The 26,745-nt window shown below is 41.1% G+C and overlaps 1 protein-coding gene and 1 long non-coding RNA gene across 3 annotated transcripts in view; one reads left to right on the top strand and one right to left on the bottom strand.

Moving 5' to 3' along the window:
- Positions 1-7,470, bottom strand: part of LOC130553608 (uncharacterized) — a 28,213-nt gene extending 20,743 nt beyond the window's left edge. For both annotated transcript variants that reach the window (XR_008962878.1, XR_008962879.1), the window contains exon 1: positions 7,359-7,470. This is a non-coding gene — a long non-coding RNA (uncharacterized LOC130553608). The remainder of the gene's footprint in view (positions 1-7,358) is intronic.
- The window catches only part of tshz3b (teashirt zinc finger homeobox 3b), a 35,789-nt gene continuing 15,603 nt past the window's right edge, over positions 6,560-26,745 (top strand). The window contains exons 1-2 of the mRNA XM_057332665.1: positions 6,560-7,971; positions 8,356-8,718. Coding sequence (XP_057188648.1) covers positions 8,679-8,718 — 40 coding nt within the window. The 5' untranslated portion in view covers positions 6,560-7,971; positions 8,356-8,678. The remainder of the gene's footprint in view (positions 7,972-8,355; positions 8,719-26,745) is intronic.

Here is a 26,745-nt window from a genome sequence, read left to right as displayed (position 1 = left end):
TATAAAAAGTTATGAAAACACATTTCAGATTATCCCACTCCAGCTCAGTCACAATCAGTGACTCGTGCTGATCTCTGAGTCATGATGCTCATTCCAATGGATATAGATTGTGCTCTCTAGTAATATCAACCTCATGGGAGCCGAATATTGGGAGTAAACCCAGTCAGGAAGCCAGAATGAGTCAAGCTCCATCTGCTCAATAAAACACACATGCCTTGATTAGAGTGCCTCGATTTTATGCAAAGTGCACGGTTGCATTGTATTCTACACTATTTGACATTTCATAACCCGAAATCTCCTACTACACTTAAATAAACTGTAAAAAAAAAATATATTTTTTTTTTCCAGGTTATCCAAAATCTGAATCTTATTTAAGAACAGCGCCACTTGACGGTCAGCGCTGTTGACCTCGCAAGTCTGCATTTCAGAGCCCACTCGTATCATTACTAGCGTTAAAACAGGGCCAGGGCTATTAGTTATTCCGTTAGGAGCTATGAGCCGGGCCGGTCGTGTTTGTCTGGTTTTCATTGGGGTAAACATTTGTTCCAGTTGTAGATGTTGTGCGGCAGGAACATGAATCAGGGACGAGAGGCGGAAAGAGCTCTGACAGCTGCAGCTCATTACCACCACCATTACTGCTATAGGGGGCTGCTGGGGGAAATTCCTCCTTCCAGGGAAAATGTTCCTGTTTACCATACAGTGCTGTGGATCAGGTCCCGCACACAGAGATGCAAGGCAATAACATACAGACACACACATGCACGCACACACTCAAATGAATGAAAATGCACCATTTTGCACACACGGGCATGCTTTTATATACGCTCTCACCTAAGTTCTTATGTCTGCGTGTGTGCGCGTCAGACTCACTTCCTCTCCCACACACATCATGTGCACTCTCACACACTAACGATCACTCTTTCTTGTGAGCTGATACTGTAGTACCTCCACCCACCTCTTTCCTCTGCCCCCCCAACGTTCCGTGTCCCTCACACACTCACATGTTCCTTCAATCACGACTGACTCATGCCTGCTTTACGTCATTCCGTCCAATCAGAGAGAGTTCCACGAGCCCATTAAACCCAAAGTTGTTTTCTTTTACTTGGTCATTCTTTCACCACTACATCAAAGACAAACATTCACTCGTAATCAACCTCTCCAGCCACATCTGCTCCTTCATCGAATACTTGCTGCGAATCTTTATCTCACTCAGACGTGTCAATCACTGTCTTTTTCAAAAAAGGATCATTTGAAGATAATACTTTTAAGAACAAAAACAAACGTGTAACGTCGCATTCAGTCAAATCTGGAAACCATATTGAACTATACTAACTAAATGTATCTGATTTCTGTGTAATTGAATATAGTGAATGAATATAGTGCTACACGTAATTTCGGGAGGGGCCTGATCATTCTGTTTTATCAGTCATAATGTAAATCTAGATATGCAGCCGCCTACCTGCCTACAGTGACAGTTCTTCCAAACTGCCTTCTCCACCCAAACTCCTCCTCTATTGTAATTTGCCTCATTTTATCCAATTTTACAACAGCGTCTTGGGATCGAGCTCCTTCAAGGATGGCAAACCAAATGTTTACCATTATTTCTAATAAAACTGGATGAGCATGTGAACTCGATGTGAAAACGAATACATTGGCCTAGTTGTAGATAACACCAAACCCATTTAATGACAACACAATTTTCTAACATAATCTTCGGTTGTTTTTAGAGTTTTGCCTCTAATGACTGCACCTCGGGTTAACACCTGGGTAATGTTTTAATTTTTCCACGCCTCTGTTCTAAAGCATAAATCAAAAGGTATGAAAAAGCACCATGTGCTTTGTCTGCTCCCTCCTTCTCTGACCTATGCCAATTTTTATCTCAAACTGCTTTAACTTTGTAGATCAGACTTTAATTTTGAAGCGGGTCTGTGGGACAGTGATGAATTGGATATATCAAGTAGGGCTTAAATTACCCTCTCCCTGGTGGCAGTGAATGGGAAGGTGCTGGAGAAATAGGTACGCAGGTGGGGGGGTGGTGCTCCGTGACCTAGTAACAGGCAGAGAAAGAGGGCTGGTCAGCACTTGCCCTCTCAACCCTGCAAGCAGGCACACCCAGCGAGAGAAGGGAGGGAGAGAAATAGAGAGAGAAACAAAAGAGCAGGACCTGACTCTTCTGAGGAAAAAGAACATAGTTTAAGAGACACAAATTACTGGTAAGATGTAAAGGCAAGCAAGTCAACTCTTAGGGCCCAACAACAATTATGAGCCGAAATGGTAGAACCAGTTGGTAAACCAGTTTTATAACTAATTACCAGTGATCAGTGAAGGGATGAGATATAGAGCAAAAGCTTGTTTTAGACACATTTTTTTTTACCTATAATAATCATGCAGCTTAATTATGGAAAATGAGATCATTTTTGTTGTGAAGGGACAGAACATAACTTTATTTTGCTGATATATTACTTTATACCTTTTTGGTTAAAAATATGCATTCGGTATACACTTTTATTCAAAGTGACTTCCGGTGTATTCAAGCTATACTTTTTTTTATCAGTATGGGAATCAAACCCCTGACACAATGCCTTATCAACTGAGATTCTGTAAGAATTAAGTCATAGAGAAATTGTGCATTTGCATTAAACAAAATAAACAAATAAATAAATAAAAATACTGCCATGGAGCCCTTAGAAACAGAACACATGGGGGCTTGTAAAAAGTTACCCATTACGTCACATTTTTAATGAAACTGGCGAGCCAATGAAAAGTGGGCATAATCCTGTGAAACTGCCGTGGATGGGCGATAGAAAAATAGATTTGATTTGTGGGATGCCACTGCATACCTAGGAATGCAGCCTGTTACTGAGTAGCCTAAATGCTTCCCTCTCTTGAGGAGATCTCTCTGATGCCCACCCTCTTTACACACACTACTAGGAACAAGTGTGCCGTGAAAATGCGTGCGGTGCAGGAGAGCGTGCACGCCCCAGAAGCGGGAAATCTCCTCTAGCTCTAATTACGACACATGCTTTTTATAGCCGGCCTGGATGTAGTCCTAGCTATTGTTTTCAGAAGGTATAAGGACATGATGGTAAACCCATTTGCCCTCTCCAAACCTCAAAAATGGGTTGGGTTCACAAGTATATCGAACTGCAATGGATCTCACTTGATCAAACCTTGAATCAGACTGACCCTGGCGTGGCACAGCTGGGGTCTCCTAGTCTCATGGGTGGTGACTGGGGGGTATGTACAGGGGACATTGTATATTAACCTTTAGGCATAAGAGATGCGAAACAATGAGACCCTGCTGTCTAAATGTGTGTGAGTTAATTTATGTGCTTCTCTATGGTTAACCTTGTGCTGTATATTAATGTTGTATTTTATATTGTATTGCACTGTAGTGTGTACTGTGGGTTAAAAAACCTTGTTAGAGAAGTCTTACATGGCCAATAAACCTCAACTTTAACTTCAACTCCACTGACTGATGCGCTCCATGTATCGATCACATCCAACTGCGCCTCTGCTCCATATAAACGTGCTCTTGTCGGTATGATAAGAGTATAAATAATCGACAATGGCTCATGCTCCATCGGTAAGCCTCGCCAAAGTAAAAAAAAAAGTTATTCAAGACGCACTATTTCGTGTGAAGTAACATGCACGCACATTAAATAAATACCTAAATAGATAAATAAATAAATAATAGAACATATTAAGTGGGAATCATCTTACAACTTTGTCAGTTATGTGTGGGTGATTCGTGCCGGTGTTCACGATAACCATCTGCGATTGCCCCAATTTTAGACATTTGAATAGGTACACAAAAATAAGGACATATGGTAGGAATCTAATTTTAATTGAATATGCAGCATTACACATATTTTAACAGACATTTCGTACAGCACGAGTGAAAGAAAATGTTTTAATTTCGGTTCGATACTCGCACTCCTTTGTTTCGCTTTAATATGAACGTATACTGAGATTTTAGATGAATTCAAAGCCCTCCTGTGGTTCTGTGCCGTGTCGGCTTGTGTACAGAGAAAATCACAAAATGTAAGACAGGCGTTAAACTGGGAAAGAATGATAAAGGAGCCTCAGGAATTTGGGTGAAGTTATAGTTTGCGTTAGCCATACGAGCATCCATTCGTGCGATTTTTATAATTCACTTTTTGGCAGCTTTAGGAAAAAATTGAATTGATAGGCTATTAGTCGACGTTATTTGTGCATGTTAATTTTTGTTTGATTCTCCACCTATTATTAAACTTCTTAAAATTTAAGGTAAAAAATAAATGTATAGTGTTAATGTAGATGATTATCGATTGAAATTACCCTATTGATAAATATTATCATATTTTTCCTCACAAAAACGAATGCTCCATGTGCCTGCACAAAAATGCGCAGGAAACAGAACTCTCGAGTTTTACTTTTGCTTGCCTTTCTTTGCCTTTACTCGTCTTTATTTAATTTCGTTCACCATACTTTGTGAAATTGTTGAGCTGAAGCTAAAATCTGGATTCGTAAATGAAAATTAAATTAATTGATCTCCAGCATCGAGTCATTTGTGTAATTAAAATAGTTTGAGACTTCTAATAAAGTTTTAGTTTAGACTATAAAAACGTATAGTAAATTAAAATCATGTTGTGGGAATGGTCAGGCTATTATGTCTTGTGTCCATTGGGGCTATTTCAGACTTTGCTCACAGTTTAAAGCACAACCTCATTCTCAAACCTCTCGTGAGAGTTGTATTAGTATGCCAACAAAGACAAAAAATAACATTTAATTTTCACCATTATTTTTTCGAATCACTGGTGGTAACTTTTGTATGTTCTAAACTGGAAAACAAAGTTCTGTGAGGAGAGGAGAGGATCAAAATCAAAAGAATCAAAACGTGATCTGATTTTTTGCTCAGAAAACACTTGCATTATTCACTCATAAAGAAACTTTATTTAATGAAAAGCTTTCTTTCTACTGAACTAACAGAAAAATTCAGGAATATTAAACAACGCACCTGAAAGCCATGCCATTGCGGCACATTAGCGTTCCTGATATCTTCAGCGCATGTAGCAATTCAAACAAGCCTCCAAGTGGTGTTAAATCACTCATTATTGAAGATATATTCTTCTCTCCCTTTCTCTAAAAAAAGTGGCAGATGTCTACTAGGCCTACAATTATTAAACAAAATAAAACCAAAATTCACAGATATTTCGAGAAGCTACATTTAATTTCAAAAGCCTCATTAAAGTATAACGTTGGTTTTAGAAATGTAGTCCTGATTAATTTATAATATTAGAAAATCTCTGTTTGAATGCTATGTCTTCAGCTGAAGTATTCATATTCTGGAAAAAAGGTTGTACACCCTTATTAGCTAAAAAATAACATTAATAATAGTTTCAAATCATGCTTAAACACATTTCAATCTGTGAACATTTGTTAGGCCTGTGGCAGCTAAAATGTGTTTCATATTAAACAGATGTCTCTAACTTTAGCATTTAAAACAATGCTTACTGGATATTTTGACAGGTCAACAAACAAAATACTTTTAAAAGATGCAAGCCAGGTTTAGTTCAACGTATAATACACACAAAGAAACCAAGAGGAAGTGAAGTAAAACACAAGACAAATACGTACCTTTTCTTCTATTTGGATAAATGAGCAGAAACACAGTGGTGTACTTAAAAATATAAAACCTACTTTCTCCATCTAAATGAAAATCATTTTACTTTTTTAAGTCTTCATTTCGGATAAGAGTTAGAAGACTATAGAAGGGGGCGGTTACAAATCACAATGAACGCTCACGTTCATACACTAACACTCATGGAGCTGTTATTAGCCACGCACGCACGCACACACACACACACACACACACACACACGCACACACACACACACACACACACACGCACACACACGCACACACACACACACACACACACGCACGCACACGCACACACACACACACACAAGGACGTTCAGTTACTACATGTATTGATATTCTCTTATCTGTATTTATACATTAGTCCATTTCGTTATATGCATTGTTCTACACTGATGGAAAATACAATTCTGAGACTCACTGAGTCTAATACAGGCCAGCGTTAATTCGCACAGTTTAATAATATTTTAGTTTTACATTCACTACAACAAAAGCTTGTATTTTTCAAAATCTGATGATATACATAAAGTTCTTTCACTGGTTAATTGTCATATGTTCGTATACATTCGGTATAATGTGGCCTAAAATAAAGAAAATACTCCAGAATACGTAAGTTTTGGAAGTGAGAATTCACACGAAAATGAAACGTAGGCTAAATCTTGGTATTTTACATCAATTCAAGAAAAAAATACCATCACCTCAAATTTTACAACCGCCAAAACATGAGTTAAATTGTGACTAAAGTGGCAAGTTGTATCAAACTTGAGATAAAATAAAGTTTAAAGCAGTATTTGTTTCCACTTTTATGAGGTGCATTTTTAAACAAGTACGGTTTTTTTTGCTACTTGCCGTCATTATCAATGTAATGCATAGTGTGTCGAGAAAAACAGAAATATTCGTGTACTTCAGCTAAATAATATATTCTTATACACACCAATTTCAGCCTTCTAATGCACCACTGAATTATAAGTATTCAAGGCCCATAGGTTATCAATTGCAGAAAATGTTAAATTCTTTCAAACTGTTCTTTTGTGGTATAAAATTTGAGAAGCATCCCGGTAATATCGTGCGTTATCAGTCCTTTGGTGAAGAAGAGAAGCTGTCCGTAGTTAAAGCGACTCCGTGCGGCGTATGTGTGTCTGCGTGTGTGTGACACTGATGGATGCGCCAATGGTTAGACGGACAGATGCTTGGGCGGATCTAACGGCATGCACACAGAGTGAGATTGGGCAAAAACATCCTGGATCCGTGAAAGACTGCTCTTTCCTTCCAATCTGCCTTGTGACTTCGGTGTACGGACATTCAAGAGATTTTTGTTTATTGAACGGCACGACTCCCAATTGCCCCCTTCTGTGGGCTCGATGCGATCCCCTTTGCGGTCAGATGTGAGTATTGACTTACGCGAGAGAAGACAGCACGAATGCGAGACGAAGACGCGGACTTGAACGCTTTTAGTGGAAGAGGCAGTGTCTGACACATAACCCTCAGCTAGTGAACAGAGAGGAAACAGTTCCTATCCCCCCTCTCAAAGTGAACGGACTCTGCATTTCAAATCCAACACGGACAACTTCTCCCTTTCTCTACTAAAAGAGTTTACACTCCAATTTACCCGTGCAAAAACGAAAAGGAAAAAGAAACTTGCATCATAACATTGAATTTTAAGTAGGTGTCTGATGTCAGTGATGATGGGCATATTTGGAAAATGTTGATCTTACCGTCTCAAAAAGTCCATTCTGTGAAGGAAAGCGTTTGATAACGGATTTTGAAAGTGACATTACTGGAGAGAAAAGCATCTCGGAGCTAGAGGAAGACGCGTCTGCTTCGCCCGTTGCTGTTTTTAAATACCTGCTACGAGCAGCACAAAGAAGGGTAAAAAGTGCTATTAGTGGCCAAGAAAGTGTTTGGCAATAGCTCAGTGATCCATGCTATCGCAGCAGCAGCTGAGGCGCAGCCCGAGTCCATCCCCTCCTTCTGATGTGCGTTATTACAAGCAGGAATACCCAATCAAACACCTATCGCATCGATTCGCACCGCTCTCAGCGGATTTCCAACGCGCGCGGACAAAATAAGCAAACGAGGCAGCGCGCGGGCGACAAGTCCGTCCATCTCCTCCTTCAAGGTTTCTGTCTTTTTCCCGTTTGTTTATTATAGACGAGATGGACATTTGAAAGGCTGCGGGGATTTGGAACGTTTGGGATTTTTTCACAGAAAAGCTATCGGCGACGCACTACAGCGCTGCCCCGTTGATTTTTTTGTTGTTGTTTTCAAATTGTATTCGATAACTCGGATCGGATTCCCGATGGATAACACATTTATCCAGGCGATCGAGTAAGTAAAGCTTTGTTCTCTCTTTTGGTAAATCATTGATAAACCCGACTGCTGCCTTCAAGCGTCACGCGTTTCTGCGCTGAAACAACCAAGTTGTTTATTGTTTTAAGAAATTAACTCGGGGTGTTGGCATGATTAGCGCCCATCTAAATGTCAGTCATTGCTTATCTATAGTCTTGTGTTTGCGATTTGCTACTTTTACTATTAGCGTGCATCGGGGTTGGCTTGGCTGCGGTAGGGAGAGAGAGGGAGAGAGACATATGCCTACCCACATGACATAAGCTAGCTAACCCATTCGAGATGGAAGGAGTTAATATGACAGTGCTTGATGTTTGCCTCTGTTTGCAGACTTTGAGTGACGCGATCATTTCGTTTTCCTTTAAGCTTGCCTGTTGCAGCTTCCAGCGCGGAGTGAGCGAGGATCGCACTGAGGAACGAGCGTTTTTTCTCCCCACCGTAGCGGCTCGACTCTCCGTCATATCCAAAAGCCGACCGGGGGAAAGAGAGTGAGGAAAGAGGAGGAAAATCCCGCTTCGTCTTCATCATCTTCAGATCTCGCCGTTTGATTTTATTTTGTTTGAAAACTGCCGATACATGTCAGGCGTGTGAAAGCGCCCCAGGTGCCGTGTATCAGAGCAGAAGCAGAGCGGAGCAGCTCTCGGGATCTCAGGGGCTGAAACTCCTGAAAAAAACCCTGAAAGAGAAACATGCCGCGGAGGAAACAGCAAGTGCCCCGGCGCTCGGCAGGTACGGCTCCTCTTCTTCATTTACTCTTCATCTTCACCATTCTGTTTTTGCGCTATTTTCATATTAAGGCTTTATATGCGTGTGTGTGATCTGGAATGATTCACTGCTCCCTTACTCGCTGGATGTTGGTTACACCGTATCCGAAAAAAAGTTTGTCATTTTTTTCTTACTTTACGTCCTCCCACCTTTTTAAATGGTGATGTTTTATTAAGTTTATTTTGTCAGTGTAGCATATTCTTTATGGCAATATTTTTTTTTTTTTTGTCAAGTTGAATAACATGAGTGTATATTTTTTTCACTAAATGGCAAAATTATAATTTCCTCTGTGAATACTGATTATTTCACGTTGTTTTTTACTTGTATCAGTTCCCAGCTAAAGCTTCCCGAGTCGACTGTTAGTCTTTGATTGTTCTCTATTTAGCCTCTTTTATGCCGCTCTCTTTCCTTGTGTAGGGCGTAGATATTGACTCCATGAATTAGAGATCTATACAGAAGCGCAGGAAAAGGGCTTGTGTGTCAGCTGACTGTCATGACTCTCTTTGGTGCTCGCCTTCGATGTTTTGGGGGGGCTTTTGTGCGCAAACATTTGATCAGAAAAAGGCAACTTTCGCCTAGTTTTTTCTTTTTTTCTACTCCTACCGTTTCTGGGCAGTATTTTGTAGCCGACACCGAGGGGTCTAAGAAGAGGCTTTAATGGACAATTGCCATCTTTGATTTGACGGCTGATTGATCGCCTGTCATCCGGCTGCTCTTTGATCTATTCATTCCTGATAAACATCAATAAATCACTCTCCATGGCAACGCTAGAGCCCCGTGACGTCACGTCTGCTCTGACAACCACCCATTAAAACATCTTTAATTGCTGCTTTTGTAATTTTTTTCTACATAGGCAGGGCACAAGGCCACATTTACTTCCAGTCTTTGAATAACACTAATATGAGGGAGATGAGAAGACGTAGACCGTTTAATGAATGAGAGGCTTCATCCCAGGAAACACACTTTGATTTATTTTTTACAAAATGTCTAAGAATAGCTTGTTGAGAGACTGCATGCAATGTTTACAATATACAATTCATTTTTTTAATGTAAGTTTACAAATTTGAAACAAATACAAATTGCGTACAAATGATAAAGTAAGTTTATTGGCTTATGCTGTAACTACTTGTTTTAAGTGGTGACTTAAGTTGATGATGTTTTAGTTTCAAACTAGAATCCATATGTCTTGTGATCTTGAGTCATACTTTACTGGAGGACACCAGAGGTCTTTGTTTAATCATTGAGGAATTAGATGATAAACAATAACATAGGCTGATGGTTAGTGTACCATACGCAGGAGAATATTCAGTGGTGTGACTTTGAAGTAAACTTAAAAATAAATAGAACGATTATTGTCTATTAGTGCAATTGTACGCATACTGCATTATACAGAAGTATTATCGCATGTATATATCCGTATACTGTTGGCTGCCCACGAACGATCACGCTGACCCACTCTTAAACGTATAAGAAATCTCACTTGAGTTTTATACACACGTGAACGCATTCAAATAGAGGGCACATCTCCTACAATCTACACATGCAGTTGGTTTTTAAAAAAAGCACGATACTAATAACCTAATCAGGAGACGGAAGAATGGTTTGCTCCATCAGTCTGACCCGTCAAAGCAACTTTGTTTCATATTTGATTTAATTGTCTCTCCTTTGACAGCCACATTCATCAATAGCTCTAATGGTCAATCAGAAGTTGGCAGAGTGAGTGCTCTCATTTTGTCCCCCCTCCCAATACGTTAGGCTTGTGCTTTACTTTATCAAAATGCTTTTGCCTAATGGACGCGCAGAGGTAGAAGGAGGGAGGAGGAGGCGAACAAGAATGACTGAGAGGCTTCTCAATTCAGAGGAGTGAGGGAGAGAAAAAAATCAGGCATTTATGCCTTTGATGAGAGGATGAAGACAAATACGAGAGCAGGCTGAGAGCCTTTTTTCCCCTTTAGACGAGGCAACTTCCTGTGTTTTTTTTACTCCCTCCTTTCTTCAACCCGTTGCCCCTCCCCTCTCTCACTCTCTCTCTTTCCTTCTCCCTCACTCCATCTCTCCCTCCCAGCAGCCCTCACAGCTGCAAGTTATAAGGTTGACGACTGCACTGTGGCATACAAAGAGTGATGACAAATTGATTGCGCCGTCGTGATGGAAAGAGCAAAGGAAAGATGGCAGATGATGGGCCTTGATTAGGAACTTTGGGAAATCCAGTCCCTTGCAACCTTGAGCTTTGCATGAGAAAATTTCGCCCTCCCTCACATTTTCTGTCTCTCTTTCTCTCCCACTTTCTTTCTGTCTCTCCCTCCCTCCCACCGAATCTGGAAGGCCCGCTCAGCCGTAGAAAAAGAAAAGTTGTTTTGCCAGCTTCATTAGTGTTCACCTAATTAGCTGTAAAGCTGATGGATTCCTGACAGGCCTAATGATTGGAGATGACAAGCTCCGCACACTGTCATCCAGCCCAATTAGGTTTGCAGCTAGTTTGATGTAATCAAGTTGATATTACACAGTCCTCCATGCCTTTAGTTGGTGCACTAACTCAATTTGCTGCTGCAGGTGACAAATGGGCCAGGGTACCTGGGTAATCATGTTGGCTGGAATAGAACGCTTTTAATGGTCAGGAGAGTAAGAGCAATAATAGCAGCGAGGTGACAAACCAAAATCAAACGCCCTAGAAAAATTGTCGCGAGAGAAATGGCGTAGAAATGCGTCATAGCCGCTTGTACGTGTACTTGCACACCTTTGTCGCGATGTGTTTTTGTAGAAGAAAAATGTCTGTCTGCTCTGTATTTGTTCTGCTCTCTAACTCTCTATTTTAACAGACAAACACTCTCTTGTCTAGTAAGCGTGATTCAACAACGCACTAAAAAAAACACCTATTCAGATGCAGGTAATGCAGTAGACACACCATGTTTTTGTTCACAGGCTTCAAAGCTTTTGCCAGACCAAACATATCAATTGTTTGAGAACATCAGACTTTTCAGTCGTATAGAGCACATCAGACTTTTCCCTGAACTATCTTTTTGTTCGTCTCAGTTTTTATTTCAAAATGAGCTGCTGATTCACACTGTTGTTGAAAATATCCACATGCCCCCAATACCTTTGAGTAGAAAGCGAAATCTTTAGGTTGACCCGTCTGCCTTGGCTCGGTGAAAGGGAATCGCAGTAGAAGCGTTTGAACGGAGCGGATTTGATGTATGGAGACGAACGATGTTGATATTGGTCATTATTATACCGTTCATGGCATATTTAAAGTTAGTTTATCTCATCTGGGTTAGAATAAATGCAAACTCTCAGCATTGTGTTTAGAGCGACTAAATATGATTTATAAAAATATTTGGGTTGTGACGAATGTAACGGAGGCTGCTCTGAGATGGATTGCAGTTGGGGAAAGGAGCTGATATCTGTGATTTCGTGTGTGTTTGATTGATTGCAGACAGGGAGCAATGATTAATCAAACTCAAAGCCTGTTCCGGAGAGGGTGTGGAGCTTTGGAAATGTAAGATTATATGGGGACCACCGATGAACTTGTAAATACGGTTGCATGCAGATAAATGAGCATGTAGTCGCATGCATCCATATACATATGGATCGTAACGCACACGTCAAAATCCTTGAACGCAGGTTAGTTGGATTAGTTTTTCGGAAAGTAGACCATTCCGGATGGTGGCATATATCTGTAGTTCTTCAAATTGAGCACTATATGAATATTGTTTGGTGTGTGTTTCTGTGCGTGTGCACGCATTTTGATTTTCCTTACAAATTAAGAGTCATCCACTTGAGTTCAGGGTTTCTTTTCTGCTGCAGTTTAATTACTTAATTTATAATGAAACATGGCAACTTGATTATGTTAATTATCCTTATTAAAACCTAGTCATATGCATTAATAAGAGAGAGAAATTTATGTCTTGTACACTGCTGCCCAGAATTACATTCAGTGTCAAAAATATTTTTTTCTATTTATGAAATTTTGAAATTTAAAATTAATCAAACTTTTGGATACCAATGCAGATGTTTTGCCTGAAATAAGCATAGAAGTCAAATCTTGAAGTCTGACAAGAGATCTAATTAAAGATTTGAAACTTATAGGTTGTAGATTTTTTTGTGTGAAACGTCTTTTTACTCTGATAGAATTTTGAATAAAGCACACAAACACATTTTATTATAGTTAGACGGTCATCTACTCAAGAGAGCAAACATAAAGTTGCTTTGCTCATTGGACAGTATTAAACTGAATTACACTGACATTGTAAATTGTGAAGTCACAGATTACATCGAAGAAAATGACGCTATTGCATATTTTTCCTTTTATTTCCACTTGTCTCATACTGATTTCTGCACTCAGTGGTTGGACATAGAGCTGCAGTTGGCCTTGTGTAGGTGTCCCTTCAGTAGAGTGTGTGTGTGCGTGTGGATTAGGGGGCCTGAGTCTGCGTCTTGCTCGCATTGCACTGGCCCAAAACCTGCGCTCCCAGGCAGCCAACTGACACTATGATTAGTTATGGCTGTCCTCCGCCTTTTTCACCGCAAGAAGTGAGCAACAATGAGAAGGGTTAAGAGTAGAGAGAAGGCGGGTAAAAAGCACAGGAACGAAGAGAGAGAGAGAGAGAAAGAATGAACGAAAGAGGGATGGGGGTTAAGGGAAAAAGCTGAATAACCTAAGAGCCTGACATAGTGAGAGAGCGAGAGGAGGGGAAGTTCTCCTCCCTGTGGATCCACACCAGGGTTGATGGTTGATAAACAGAATTTTTTCCCTGAATCCTCCGTCATGGCTCCCATTAGCTTGACAGCTGTCAATTAGGGCTCCCTTGGTCTCGCGGGCTGCAGTTTATTGCAGGCGGTTGATGCTGTCATTTCCCTCACAGTTTCGCCTTGAGCGTTATCAGGAGTGTTCACACAGTCAATAGCTGATGCATCAGCACTTATTTCTTAAATTGGCTCACAAGGCTGCATCCTTCCCTCATTTTTCCCCTTTCTACCCCCTTACTATCTCTCTCTCTCTATCACTCTCTCTCACTCTCACACACACTCTATGCTTCTATGTTTCTGTCTCTCACTCTTTCTTTTTATCTCCGCTTTTCCAAAGATATGGTAAAGTTATGATGACGAATGGCGACTATGGCAGTGTTAATGAGCGAGACGATTTCATGCGACACCCAAAAGTTTGTTTATTTGTATACACACTTTACACACACATACATTTTTATGCTATTGAGGGATGCAATGTATTTTTAGTCTTTTTTTGTCAAGTTTTTTGTCTTTTAACACGCATAGTTAGGTCACTTAGTCACACAATAATTTGAAGATCTAAATACCTTAAAAAAAATTCAATACTGTATGGTGTTCCAAATTCAATAGATATTTTTATTTGAATATTTTTTATAGTGCTTATTTTGCCTTTTCTTTTATGGTAACTGACAGTATTTGTTAGCAGTCTGAATGTTTTAGCTGCCTTAGGGTTTATGATGCTTTTATCTCTGCTAAAATACAAATGTATCTTCTTGAAAAAAATAGTGCAGCTTGTTTTAGTTTGGACTTGCTTGTTCTTTTATCTGCAGCCTATTGAAAAAAAAAGTTAAACATTGTTAGCCATGTTTAGACAAAACATTTTGACTAAATTATCTGCCACTTACATGTCAAAAAATGCATTAAAAAACATCCTGTCAAGCTCCCTGTGTGTGTTGATTTAAGAAAAACTGTCTACTGTCTTAGTTTAACTGGTTGTTTGCTGTAGTTTGTTGATAATTTCATATCTAATTTTCATTCAGAAATTTTAAACCACAAGTATGAAACAGTGGTGGTAGTGGTACATATTCGGTTTTTTTAAGCACATTAATACATTTTTCAGCACCCAAATACCATTAAGTCTTATTGGTAACACACTCCTAGATGTCAACATTATAAGATTTATTTTAAGCATTTTATCCTCCCTTTAAATATTTTTTAATTAGGTGTGATTATATTTGTTGAACTTTTTTGCATTTAGTATTTTTGGTGCTCTCTATGACCCTGTCGGATCAGAATTGTTAACTAATTTTTGGGTCACGGCACACTACTTGAGAACCACTTTTCTGGAACCGACCTCCAAACCTACTCGTTGGTTCATGCTGATTATTGGTCAAAACTCTGAGCTACGCTGCATGATTTCCTGCCTCCGTGGCCCACACCTCTTCCAGTGGGAGTTGGGGGGAGTTAAAGGCGGTTTGGGAGGAGACAGGAAATGAAGAGGGTTTCTGGGATCTATGTGTCTGGTTGTGGTAAATGGTTATTTTTACCCTGGCTGCCCGGTGAGGGATATTAGCTTAGCCTTGCACAGAGGTGGCACTGAGTATCACAGTACTAATGAATCACCCGGCCCTACTTGAGTTGTCCCGCCTTCTCTCTCTTTCTCTTTCGTTCTTTGTGCGTGTATCTGTGAGGTTAGGTCCACTCTGGTAGTCACATGCAGTGTAGTCCAGTGAAATATGGCCGTTTGGAAGTAATCCCTGTCTGTGCCTGCCATTGTCATGTCGAACAGGGATGATGACGTGCTAAAGGAGGGAGAGAAAATGAGAGGGAGAGTTTGGTGGGGGCAGGGACCAGACAGGAAAGATTTTGGCAGCGGGCTGGTTGTAGGCTCACGGCAGGGGTTTGTTCTTAGAGTGGCACTCAGGCTTTTGCTGTGAGCTTGTATTTCTTCTTTGTGTGTGTGTGTTTGTGTGTGTGTGTGTGCATGGGTCCTCAACAAAAATGGCTGGGGTCTTGCCCCACTGCTCGGCTCAGCTCAGTTCCCTCCTCCTCTTGCAGTCTGAGTCTGAAAACTGACAGCCATCAGTCTTGCATTTCTTTTTTATCGGGGTGTGTGTGTGACATGCAGGCTGCTTTTTGATGGCGGCGCTTGTGATGAAAGACAGAGCAGCAGAATGAGCGAGAGAGAGGGGCCCTAGTAATCAGGGCCAGCCTGAGCTCTGACATCCTTCTCCGGCCTGACAGGCCTCTTCCTCCACTACTCGCTACCCAGACCGAGAGAAGGATTGAGAAAGAGAGAACGCCTGCAAAGTCCTTCTCTCTCTTGTCCTGATCAGTCTCAGATGCTGGGAATTATCCTTCCTCCCTCTGCGCTGTGTTTTATTTAATGAGGGCAAAGGAAGGCAGAGGAACGCAGGGGATGTTGTGTGTGTGTGTGTGTGTGTGTCCATGTCTGGGTGCGTTTACGAAACCTCCACGTACATGTATGACTGTTTACATATGATGATGATGTGTTTTCCTGTGTGTAATGTCATGTCGGCATATCCTTCCTGCGTGATCCCGAGTGTGGTTTTTGCGTTTGATTGTGCATGCGTGTGTGTTTGCATTCCCCGCTTCGGTTAGTCGCTTCGGTTCTTGGCAAATGCGGGCAGGTGTGAGGGGCAGAGAGAGAGAGAGAGAGAGAGAAAGGGAGGGCGAGAGAGAGTCAGAGAGGAAGTCTGTTTTATTTTATACTTCGGGCCTGTTGCTAATTAATGTTTCTTGGTAGGATTCTGTCTGAGTTGAGTAATGTTTTTGATCTTTATGCCTGATAACTGCATACCTAATGAGATTTCAAAGCTTCTCGAGATGTGTGTGCGCTGCTCCCTGCAATTATTGACAGATGCCTTTTCTCCGCCATTGGGTTCGGCACCATAAATCCTCTGGCTGTAATGAGCTTGAGAAGTGCCACCCTGCCAGTGAGCTAATGAAAGAGAGAGAGGGTGGGTGGGGGGGAATCACGCTTCCTTGACACATTTTTTTCTTTAAATGCACTCTGCAGATGTCAGGCCCCCACTGGCAGTGTGTTAAAAAAGAAAGAGCATGAGATCGAGTGGGGAAAAAGACAAGATGGAGGGATTTACAGTAAAGGGGGCGAGTCGAAGCTTTCCTTTGAGGAGAGACGAGAAGGGATGAGCAGAGAGTTTCGGTTCGTGAGGCGTTTCAGGTTTCAGTCCTGTGTTAAGGTCATTTGTCTGCCGTAGTTTTTATTTGAAATAGTAGTCGAGTTGTTGCTGAAGTTGACTTTGATTGATACCACTGCCCTCTCACGCTACTCCAAGCCAGTTTTTTTTAGCAGTTGTCGTTTTCTTTCTCATACATGTGTTTTTCCCCCTTTCTTTCCTTCGTTGGCTTCGTAGAGAGAGAGTGAGAACAGGAGAATAAAAGAAGGGCCAGCCTGTTCTCTGGCTCCCGTGCGCACAGACACAACACTTCGGGCCTTTTTGATGGTGTCCTGAACTCGGATAGCAGGACGGAAAGAGAGAGAGAAAAAAAGAGAGAAAGGCGCTCCATGCCAAACAGTCGATTTCCCCAGCTTCTCAGCACAGTCATACATCACGGACCCACCCTTCTCTCCTGACAGAATGACATGTGTCATTTATCAAACGGGCCCTTGCCAAGGAGCCCAGTGTTAGGGGCTGTCCCCCCCTCAGAGAATTGCCACTGAGGGGTCTGCACAGCCAGGGGAGGGTAAGGGCGGTTTGTGGGGGTGTTGTTGGACACATTGCTCCAGTAGTTCCAGTAACAATGCCACTCAGATCTCTCAATTTCCCCACAATTCCTCCATTTATGCGAGTGTGTCACTTTGTTTTCATAACTCACTTAGAGAAGTTTATATTTAATTTATTTATTGATGTCAAAGGGAGTAAATGCAATAAGTTTTAGTTGTTTAGGTAAGGTCCAAAATGAACGGTCAGATACTAAAAAAGTGGCTTTAGCAAGGAAATATGATATAATAACTCACCAGTAGATGGTAACTTTATTAGGAACTGCAATGTAATATACTGTACGGTTTAAATTAAATTGTAAGCATAAAAATCTGACCTTTGCTGAGGTAAGCGACACAAGTGATTCAAATCAAAATACAGAAGAAAAAAACATATGTCGCTTGCATCTTTTAATACAGTTTACCTCTGCAGAACTTTTGGATTTTTCAGGTCACTTTTCATGTTACATTTTTATTTTATGTAAGGTGTTATCATATGTAAAAAAAATGATCTCCAATAATTTCACTTGTCATTGGCAGATGTGGCAAAAGCATCTTGCCTGCATGCATCAGCCGATGTGAATGACGCACCTGGCCGCACAGACGAGCCTCGTCAGGTATCACTCGGAACCCGAATCTGCCGTCCTCTACCCTCCCTCTTCCCCTCCTTCTGTCCCTCCTTCTGCCTCTCCAGGGGCCTGCACGAGTGAATCGGAGCTCTTTCACTTTCCCATGATTCAAAGGAGCATTACTGAAGATGGATGCTCCTTAAAAAAAGAAATTGATGATGGATACGAGGCTGGCCATGTCATTCATCATTTTGAATATTATTTAGACTGGCCGTGTAAAGCTGTAACCTGAGCAGGGCTCAGAGAGAGAGAGAGAGGGAACAAGAGAGAGCTCGGAGCAGGACGTGGGCTTCCTCTGATGGATGGGCAGAGCTCTTGCACTGTTCGTTACCAGATACCAGAGGAGCCGCACTCTTTTGCTCACTCATTCAACCACTCACTCCTACCCCATTTTTTCTGTTCCTGAAAAAACACATTGAAAACAAAACTCAATGTGTTTTTGTTTGTCATCGCCATGGCCTCGTAACCTTGGTAACCCAGGTTTTTTTCTGTTTTATCCCTCCCCCCGCATTGCCTCACTGACACGGTTTTCATCGAGGTCGTAAAGTTTTTTCGACAGCCCCTCAGGACGAGTGACCATTGTCGTCACAGACGCGAAAAGAGCGGGAACAGCTGGGCTTCATTAGCAGGAAATGAAGCCGACCTTTAACGAAAACAGAAAAAGAAACACGTCTCTGAGCGCACGTGATCCTCCGCGCTCAACTTGCGCTAATAAAAACATTTCCGTCATGTTTTCCTTCGTCCCTTTTGTGACCGTAAAGCGAGATGTGCCACACATTTGGAATCATATTTTCACAGTATAACAATCTTTCGAATCAAAGCGTCTGAATATTCGGATAACAGTGAGCTCTCGCTGTGCGCCTAAAGTTCACAGACTGGTCAGATTCCTGTCATCTGTGGCGGCTGAGCGCTCGACAATGCTTGATATATTTGTCCATTGTTGCGTTAGGGGGCTACGCGACCGAAAGCGTAAGATACATTACGCTCTTGGCTGCATTGAAATGGGTTTGATGAATTATTTTGCTTTGTGTCAAGCATTGCTGGATGTAGTGAGTGTACTTGGATTCATTGTTCTAGTATTTTCCAGCACCTAGAACGTGTCCCAACTTATGACAAGCCCCACCCTATGACAAACTCTGAGAGCTCTGCGGTTTCAGCCGTCTGAATCTATATAACCCTATAGGTTTCTTCTGCACGTAGAAATCTCACTTTTGAGCTGCACCCTTCTGAGGCGGGTTAAAAGCTCAGGTCAAACTTTTCAGAGAGGTTCAAACCCATTTCACCGAGAGAAAGAGACAGAGAGAGAGAGAGTATGCAAGAAAACATAGGGGCGTGAGGAAAGGCAAAACCAGGATGGAGAGAATAGGTTGTTTTGTTTTCGTATGCTCTATTTCTTCCCCTTCCTAGTACCCCTGTCTCTCTCTCTCCCTCCCTCGCTCTCCCTCTTTTTTCCAGTTTTATAGCAGGAGACATGATTTATTGTGGCCATCCATCTCTGAGTCTCATCCATCACCTCCTGGTTGCTAGGCAATCATGGCAGCAGCTGTTTGCTTTGACTCAGACAGAGGCACTGTCAATCAAGACAGGCAGGTGAAAAGCATTAGAAACACGCTATTGTCAGACGGAATAATTAATCAAAGGCAAGAAAGATAATTAAAAAGATATGACCCTTGCTAGCACTTGCTCAGGGTTGCCTGAGAAGAGAGCGGAGAGGGAAAAAAGGGGGATAGGAAGAGAGTGGAAGGAAAGCACTGGCGTGTGGCATGTCCTCTCTCTCTCTTTCTCTTTAGCTCGGTCTCTCTCGCTCTCGACACAGAGAGGGAGAGGAGCAGAGGAAGATAAAGCTCACTCTCCGTCACTAGACCAGGTTGTAATTAATTAAAAAGAGATCGGAGTAGAAAAAGAGAGGGGAGAGAAATAATAAAAGGGCTGGCGGAGGAGATGAGAGTGAGTGAGTGAGTGAGTGAGCAGAGAGAGAGAGAGAGAGAGAGAGAGGAGCCACATGAAAGGGTTGAGTACCTCGCTCTGATACGAGCAAATGCTACAAACGCATACTTAAAAGTGTTCCTCTTCAAATCCATGTCGCTAGCACTCCTGTGTGCCTGAGCGTGTGTCTGTGTGTGTACGTGCTGAGACTTTCCCACAAAGCCTCGGGCCTACACAGTGTGCCTTCTTTAACTCAAGCTTAAGATGTCTCTGTTGAAACGTGCACGCACGCACACACACGCTTATTTAGGCAGATAATGTTATTCTAAGAGGGAAGGCTGTTATTTGGGTACAGTGAGTGACTGACAGCCCTTCAGCACAGAACAGTGAGTGACCCCGTGTTGGGATACTTCAGCGATGCTTCTTTGGCACCTGTGCAGGGCCGGTCTTCGTGTTATGCAGATAAGAATCTTGTTTTACCTTGTTTTCTCATGTCAGTAATTAAAAGGGTTTAGAACAAGCACTTTGGTCAGGGAAGAAATCATTGATATTGGGTTTAACCCGCAGTTTGTACAGAATAGAAAAAGGTGCCGATCGTGAGACATAAAACTGACCTGGTTGGGTAGGAAATCTGTTGTCCCAGGCAACGGCACCTTTTTCTATTCTGTACAGTTGAGCAGTTTAGTGGCCGTAAACTTATTTGACTATTGCATGTAAAGATTGACCAATCAGAATCAAGTATTCGGGCAATATGATACTGTATTAATTTCTGGGTCACAATGCATTGATACTTCTATTCTTTATTTAAAGAGTACATTCCTCGAGATCATAAAAAATACATTTCATGAAGTGTTTAATTTTGCCGTGTTTGAATGTAAGCAATCTGCCAAGTTGTAAATCCGAAGGTGAACGAATAACAAAGTTATTAGCTTATAAAAAAGGTAATCGACTCTGAATCACGCGAACAAGCCATGACCTGTCCGAATCTTTAACCACAATGTACCTACGTCACTAGAAAAATCCCCGCCTACTGACTGCGAAAACTTAACTCTCTCCTCCCCAAACACTGTACTAGCTCGTTCGTGACGTGTGCATCATGTCTAAGAGAAGCTGTGTTCTATGTAGTGAAACTAAGTCAGTCTTATTTTCACTACCAAAGGAAGAACTTCTGAGGAAAAAATGGTTACTATTTATTTTTCAAACGACACCAAAGGAGTATAAACCGAACGTTTTACTTTGCGCGCGTCATTTTACCGAAGATTGCTTCATCAATCTTGGCGCCTTTACTGCAGGATACATTAAACGTCTTTCCTTAAAAGATGTTGCAATACCAACTTTATTTGGACCTGTAAGCTCCACCGAATCACAACCTGTAAGTGTGACTCTTTATTTTTGTCTTTACTTAAAATTAAATTTGTGTGACGTTATCTCATGTCTGTGTTTAGCTAACGTTACCGTTATTTTTGGGGTTGTTACTGTTTGTTTACCTAACGTTAGCTATAAACTCGTTGCGCTAATGTAAGTGTTCAACCATATTAACTCGCAAAGTCTTTATTTCAAGAACTGCGTGGTGTACTATAGTTATAATAACATCTGAAGATACGAACACCGTACACTGTATGCCGTGATAACTAACTGTTACAAGAGAAGTGTCTAAAACAGTCCTTTTTCTTACTGGCATCTGTATAAGGATTAAAGAATGATTCGTCAGACTCGGGCTCGAACTGGTAAGGTAAAATCGACGCCATCTCTCTCTATACACTGTTAATATCCAACCACCTGCAAACCGTAATACAGCAGTAATGATAGGCGGTCCATTTGCGACACATGCTGAACGCGTTTGACCAATCACAGCAGACTAGACCATTTGACCAATCACAGCAGACTAGACCATCTGACCAATCACAGCAGACTACACTATCTGACCAATCAGATCAGACTACGCTGGCGGAAAGGCGGAGATTACACAGATGAATCGCGGAACGAATCATTTGAGAGTCAGTCAAGAAGTAAGGTAATAAAAACTGCTTATTATTACGAAATAATAGTATTTTTACATCATGTATGTACATAAACTTGTTGTCGGACACTCCATAAACCAAAATAAGCCCTTAAAAATATTGAGGAATGTACTCTTTAATATATGTAGTCACATTTGTTTAGTTTTTTTTTGCAGTGGACTTTGGTGCTTTGTGCAATTGCATTGTAAGCACATTCTACATTTCAAAAATTTATCAAATATAAATCATTGTTAATGTTACAGTCACAGACTTGTTTTGCATGTTGGCCAATCTCTTTTTTCCCAAAAATATTCACAGAAAATGTACAACTAAAATGATTAATTCTTCTATAAACATTGATTCAAAATTGTACCCACACACCCCTACTGTGTAATAATTTAAAGTATAGCATGGTGTGTGGGGTGTTTGTGCCTGTGTCTCAGTTCACTTGGTTAGACAGCAGTGTCTCTTGCACCTACATGTCTCTGAGGTAATGTGAGGTCATGTTGCCTCTAGCAGCATCTCTCCCATGGGCTTGTCTTTTTGTCTCTGTCTGTCTCTCTCGCTCTTTCTACATCATTTCTTTGCACACACAAAGATAAGACCCAGAACAGTGTGCTCACATCTCAAAACAAAACGTTTTCCTAAACGTTGCATTTCAATCAAGTTTCCTTACATATTGCAGTATTCACAAAGCGTACTATTTTAATGTTTTGACTTGGAATGGGAATACAGGGTGTAAAAACATGAATATAGTCTTTACCGTGCGCTAGCTTAAACATGAGGGTGAGCATTCATGTTGTAAGTAGCGTTTGGTTAGTCATTATCAGATAAAAGACTCGCTCTAATCTTCTCACACAGGTGCAGGCCGAGAGTCCAGTCAAAACACAGTAAAACACACTCATAGACGTCACACTGACACGGTCTGCCCTTTGTGTAAATGGAGAAAAAATAGCTTTACTCTTTAGCGTCGACTCGCTCCACAAATATGATTCAGATGGACACGACTGCTCTCAAATCTCCTTCACGTACCTTTCTGATAAAATTATAGAGATGGAAATGTCAAGGCTATTAGCTCGGTGTGAACGTTAGAATCGTCTGTTCACAGGAAGGTTGTGAAAGTTATGTTGTTCAAGCCGCGTCGGTTTAGTGTTTTATATATTTAGCATAAGCAAAATAACTATTCTGTAAACTAAACTAAAATAGTTTTACATTTTTGTTTTATGTTTTTCCATTTTAATTGGTGATGTTTTTATCTTTTCATTGACATTTTTTTTAACATGGACAATTATATTTGAATGCTAGTTTATGTTCGAGGTTTTCTTCACCTCCCTGCTCTGCTCTTGGTACAAAATCAATTGTAAGTTCAGTCACTGGGTCTCGGTAAATGTGTAGCTAAATGGCTTATCAGCATAATCTCTCTTCGTGTTGCAGTTATGTCAAACATGGATTTAAGTGATTTATTGAGTCACTGTGAGGTTATATATTGACCTGGTCCTGGGTCAGTCCCTGAAGCAAAGCTCCTGTAAACATTACGCTAACGTAAACGACGGATTGTAGATGTACATTTTGCCTGCTTCAATATGCTGTTTGACAGATCTTTGTAATGTTAAAACATTGCCTCGGAAACAAAAAAGTTAAAGTTGCCCTAATTTTATTAAGTCTGTACAACCGGACTGTTAACATGATCTTCTCGCTTTAGGGGGGCAGCCTTGTTTTTTTTCTCGGTCTTATTGAGTTGCACTTATTTCGACGTGGCCTTGAAGTCCCCTGGCATCACATCTGTGAGCTACAGATGGAAAACACATTCACAAAAATGTAAAAAGCATATGTCCAAAAATAATTGTAAATCAGTACAAACAATTATAGATGTTTTTTGTTGCTTATTTAGTTATTGATGTTATTTGCGTATGTAAACGGTTTTTTTATATATTATTTAAACATTAAAAAAATAAACATTATTAGTAACAGCATTTGTACTGTTATTTTATATTTTTAGTTTAGCTAAATTTATTGCTTGCTATGCCTGTGACAAATTGCTTATAAATAAGGTGCTTTTTGTCAAATGTTTTCATCTTCACAGTATTTTACTTTTTTAAGAAATTAATGAGCACTACTGCCTCTCTTTGTGATGAGACGGTCCACATCTCATCTGGTGTGTGCTTAAGAGGATGTCCCTCTCTCGGCTGATAAGGCCTCCACCGTTTATGAATTCCTCAGTCACCCAACCCTGGAATTCAGCACACATCTCTTTGCTCCCTGCTGTGCGTGTAAAACCACAAATGGCATGACGCTGGTGATCGTAACGTCTACATTCACCGTAACGTGTTACATACACACATATGTGGGTAAGCATTCACTTGTAATTGAATTACACTCATGCTGGACATGAGTATAGAGGTTAAGTCAGGACTCTGCAGCTGTCTCAGTGTGTCCATACACACTCCCAGCAGCCATCACAAACCAATCCTTCACCATCTTAACACATACACACTGCTTTCCTCCTGACGAAATGATTTCGTAATCATTTTTCCTGTGTACGCTGTTATTACTAATTCTGTTTTACAGGACACAAGCTCAGCTCCATCCATTTTTCACTGCTTCTTTTAGGTTCCTTTTTCATTGAAGACTATGGGGCAAAACAATCTGTTATGTGTGTGTGTGTGTGTGTGTGTGTGTGTGTGTGTGTGTGTGTGTGTGTGTGTATTTGGAGTGTAGGGGACTGCTGTGGCAGTGTGTTTGCTTATCTCTCCATCGTGACACAGGGAACTGCGCTACATTAATACCTGCGATAGGGACTGTCTGCCTCGCACCTCTCTACAATGCAGATAAGCTTCAGCTCTGGAGGATTATCAACAGAGCCCGTGCATACACACACTCTCTCTCACACACACAAACATGCTTTATTTATTGTTTGGAGGTGCTGCAAGATGGGAGAGTGTGTAGAAGTGGTGGCGGGAAAAAACACGAGACTGGTGAGAAGATGGTATCAAGCAAAAATCGGCAAACTTTAGTGTCTTTTTTCATCTCTCCTGATGCGCACACACACTCAAACAAATATTTGTTCAGGTATACGGGAGTATTCGTGCTGTCTTTGTCTCGCAGGTTTTTCTTTTTACCGGAGTGAAGGGTGGTGACGTCTTTAAAGTTTGATTATAACAATATGTTTTGTCTTTTTGATTTAGATCATTATGGGAAAAAGTTAAATAAAATTAAAAGTAATGTCAAACCTGTGGTCTAGTGGTTAGGGCACATTTATAGTGTGGCAACCCAAGTTCAAGTCTGGCTTATAACATCCTGAACCATTTCTCAATTATTTCCTATCTTCTATTTGCTGTCACATAAATTGTAGAGAGATAAAAGTCAAATGAATTAAAATGACCAGAATCCCTGCACTGGCCTTGAACCGAGCAATCTTGGTTCTGGCCATTTTTTTTCCAAAAGCACGTGTTTTTGAACATGATCTAGTGGGTGCATTACCTGAACAACTTAACAAGTAACAATCTTAAGAAAGCCCCGTTTATAATGTTTAACAAGGAACCCTATATAGGATGCGTTGAATAATATTTTATCATATGCATTCTTAAGTTCAAAAACCATTGTAAAGCAATGAAACCGAATAGAAGTAGTTGTAATGTTATAAAAAGCTTGTAATGCTTGTGGTAGATCGCTAGATGCAAGACAATGGCCATAACCATCCATCTGCGTGTGTATAGCTACAGCAGCTGTGCTTTGAAAGGGTTAAAAAATTGTTTTATACAAAAGTCGACCATCATCACTTATCCCCCGGGAGGGGCTGTGTGTACTCTTCAAGGCTCATGGAGACTCATATTCACAGAACGTCTTATTTGTTGTATGGTTGTATGGTTGAGTTGACAGCGTAGTTCTTTGTAGCCATTCATAGCATGCAGCCATGTCTGTGCTGTAGGTTATTACAGGAACCTTGGTTTTAGTTTGCAGCCGTGTCTTGTGTGCGGAATATGTGTGTGGTATTGATTGTATTGTGGTGGTATTGTGAGGTTCATGGCCATGGCGTAGTTCGCTGTGCTCCCCTGTGGAGTTCCATCCTGCAAACACAATGCTAGGTGGTAACTCTTCCTCATCCTTACTGCGCTTACAGCAGACACACTGATTAGCCTTTGTGCGTGTGTTTGTGCACATTTCATCCACTGTGTGATTAATTTACAAAACATTCCCATCAAGAACACTCAAGAGGAAAAGATGCAATATTTCACGCACACATATGGAGGCAAACATTTACTCTTGCGCGCACACACACACACACACACACACACACACACACACACACGCACACACGCACACACACACACTCGCACAAACTCTCACTTTAATTGGGTACGGATAGGTTAATGATCTTCTCGAGCATAAGCCCTGAGGGTGTGTGTGTGTGTGTGTTTAAAAGGCAGTTTAAAAGAGCTTGTACATCTAAACATCTAAATATGAGCCGTTAGTACTTTGACATGCTTTCTCAAACACACACACACACACGCACACACACACACACACACACACACACACACACCAAGGGCCTGTGTAAATGCTCAAAGTTTCTGGGATCACTCTCTTTAGTCTGCTGCATTTGTGTTCGTTTGCCATTGTGTGATAATGAGATAATTAAATGTGGCATCCCTCTTCCTGCTATATTTCATACCCCCCTTTCTTGGAGCCGTGGAACAGACTTGGCCTTTGAAATGGATACTCTATCAGTTCCCAGCCCAGATCAGTGGCCCTGCGGCCCCCAGGACTCAAGACGGAGGGGGAAGAGGGCCCTGCGGCTCGACCAATCAAAGCGCAGCCTTCTATAAGAGGTGTTGATGGCAAAGGAGCACTAGCTATCCATCATTCACTGTGATTTTAGGAATAACTTGTCTGTAATGCAATATCAAAGTAAACGAATGCCCTTTTAGAGCGAATGCCATTTTAAAAGATCTAGGGTTGCATTTTA

The sequence above is a fragment of the Triplophysa rosa genome, linkage group LG1 (genome assembly GCF_024868665.1).
Source record: "Triplophysa rosa linkage group LG1, Trosa_1v2, whole genome shotgun sequence".
In the NCBI taxonomy this organism is placed as follows: Eukaryota; Metazoa; Chordata; class Actinopteri; order Cypriniformes; family Nemacheilidae; genus Triplophysa; species Triplophysa rosa.
Note: the sequence above shows the minus strand (reverse complement) of the source record. Positions and strands in the feature narration are given on the sequence as shown.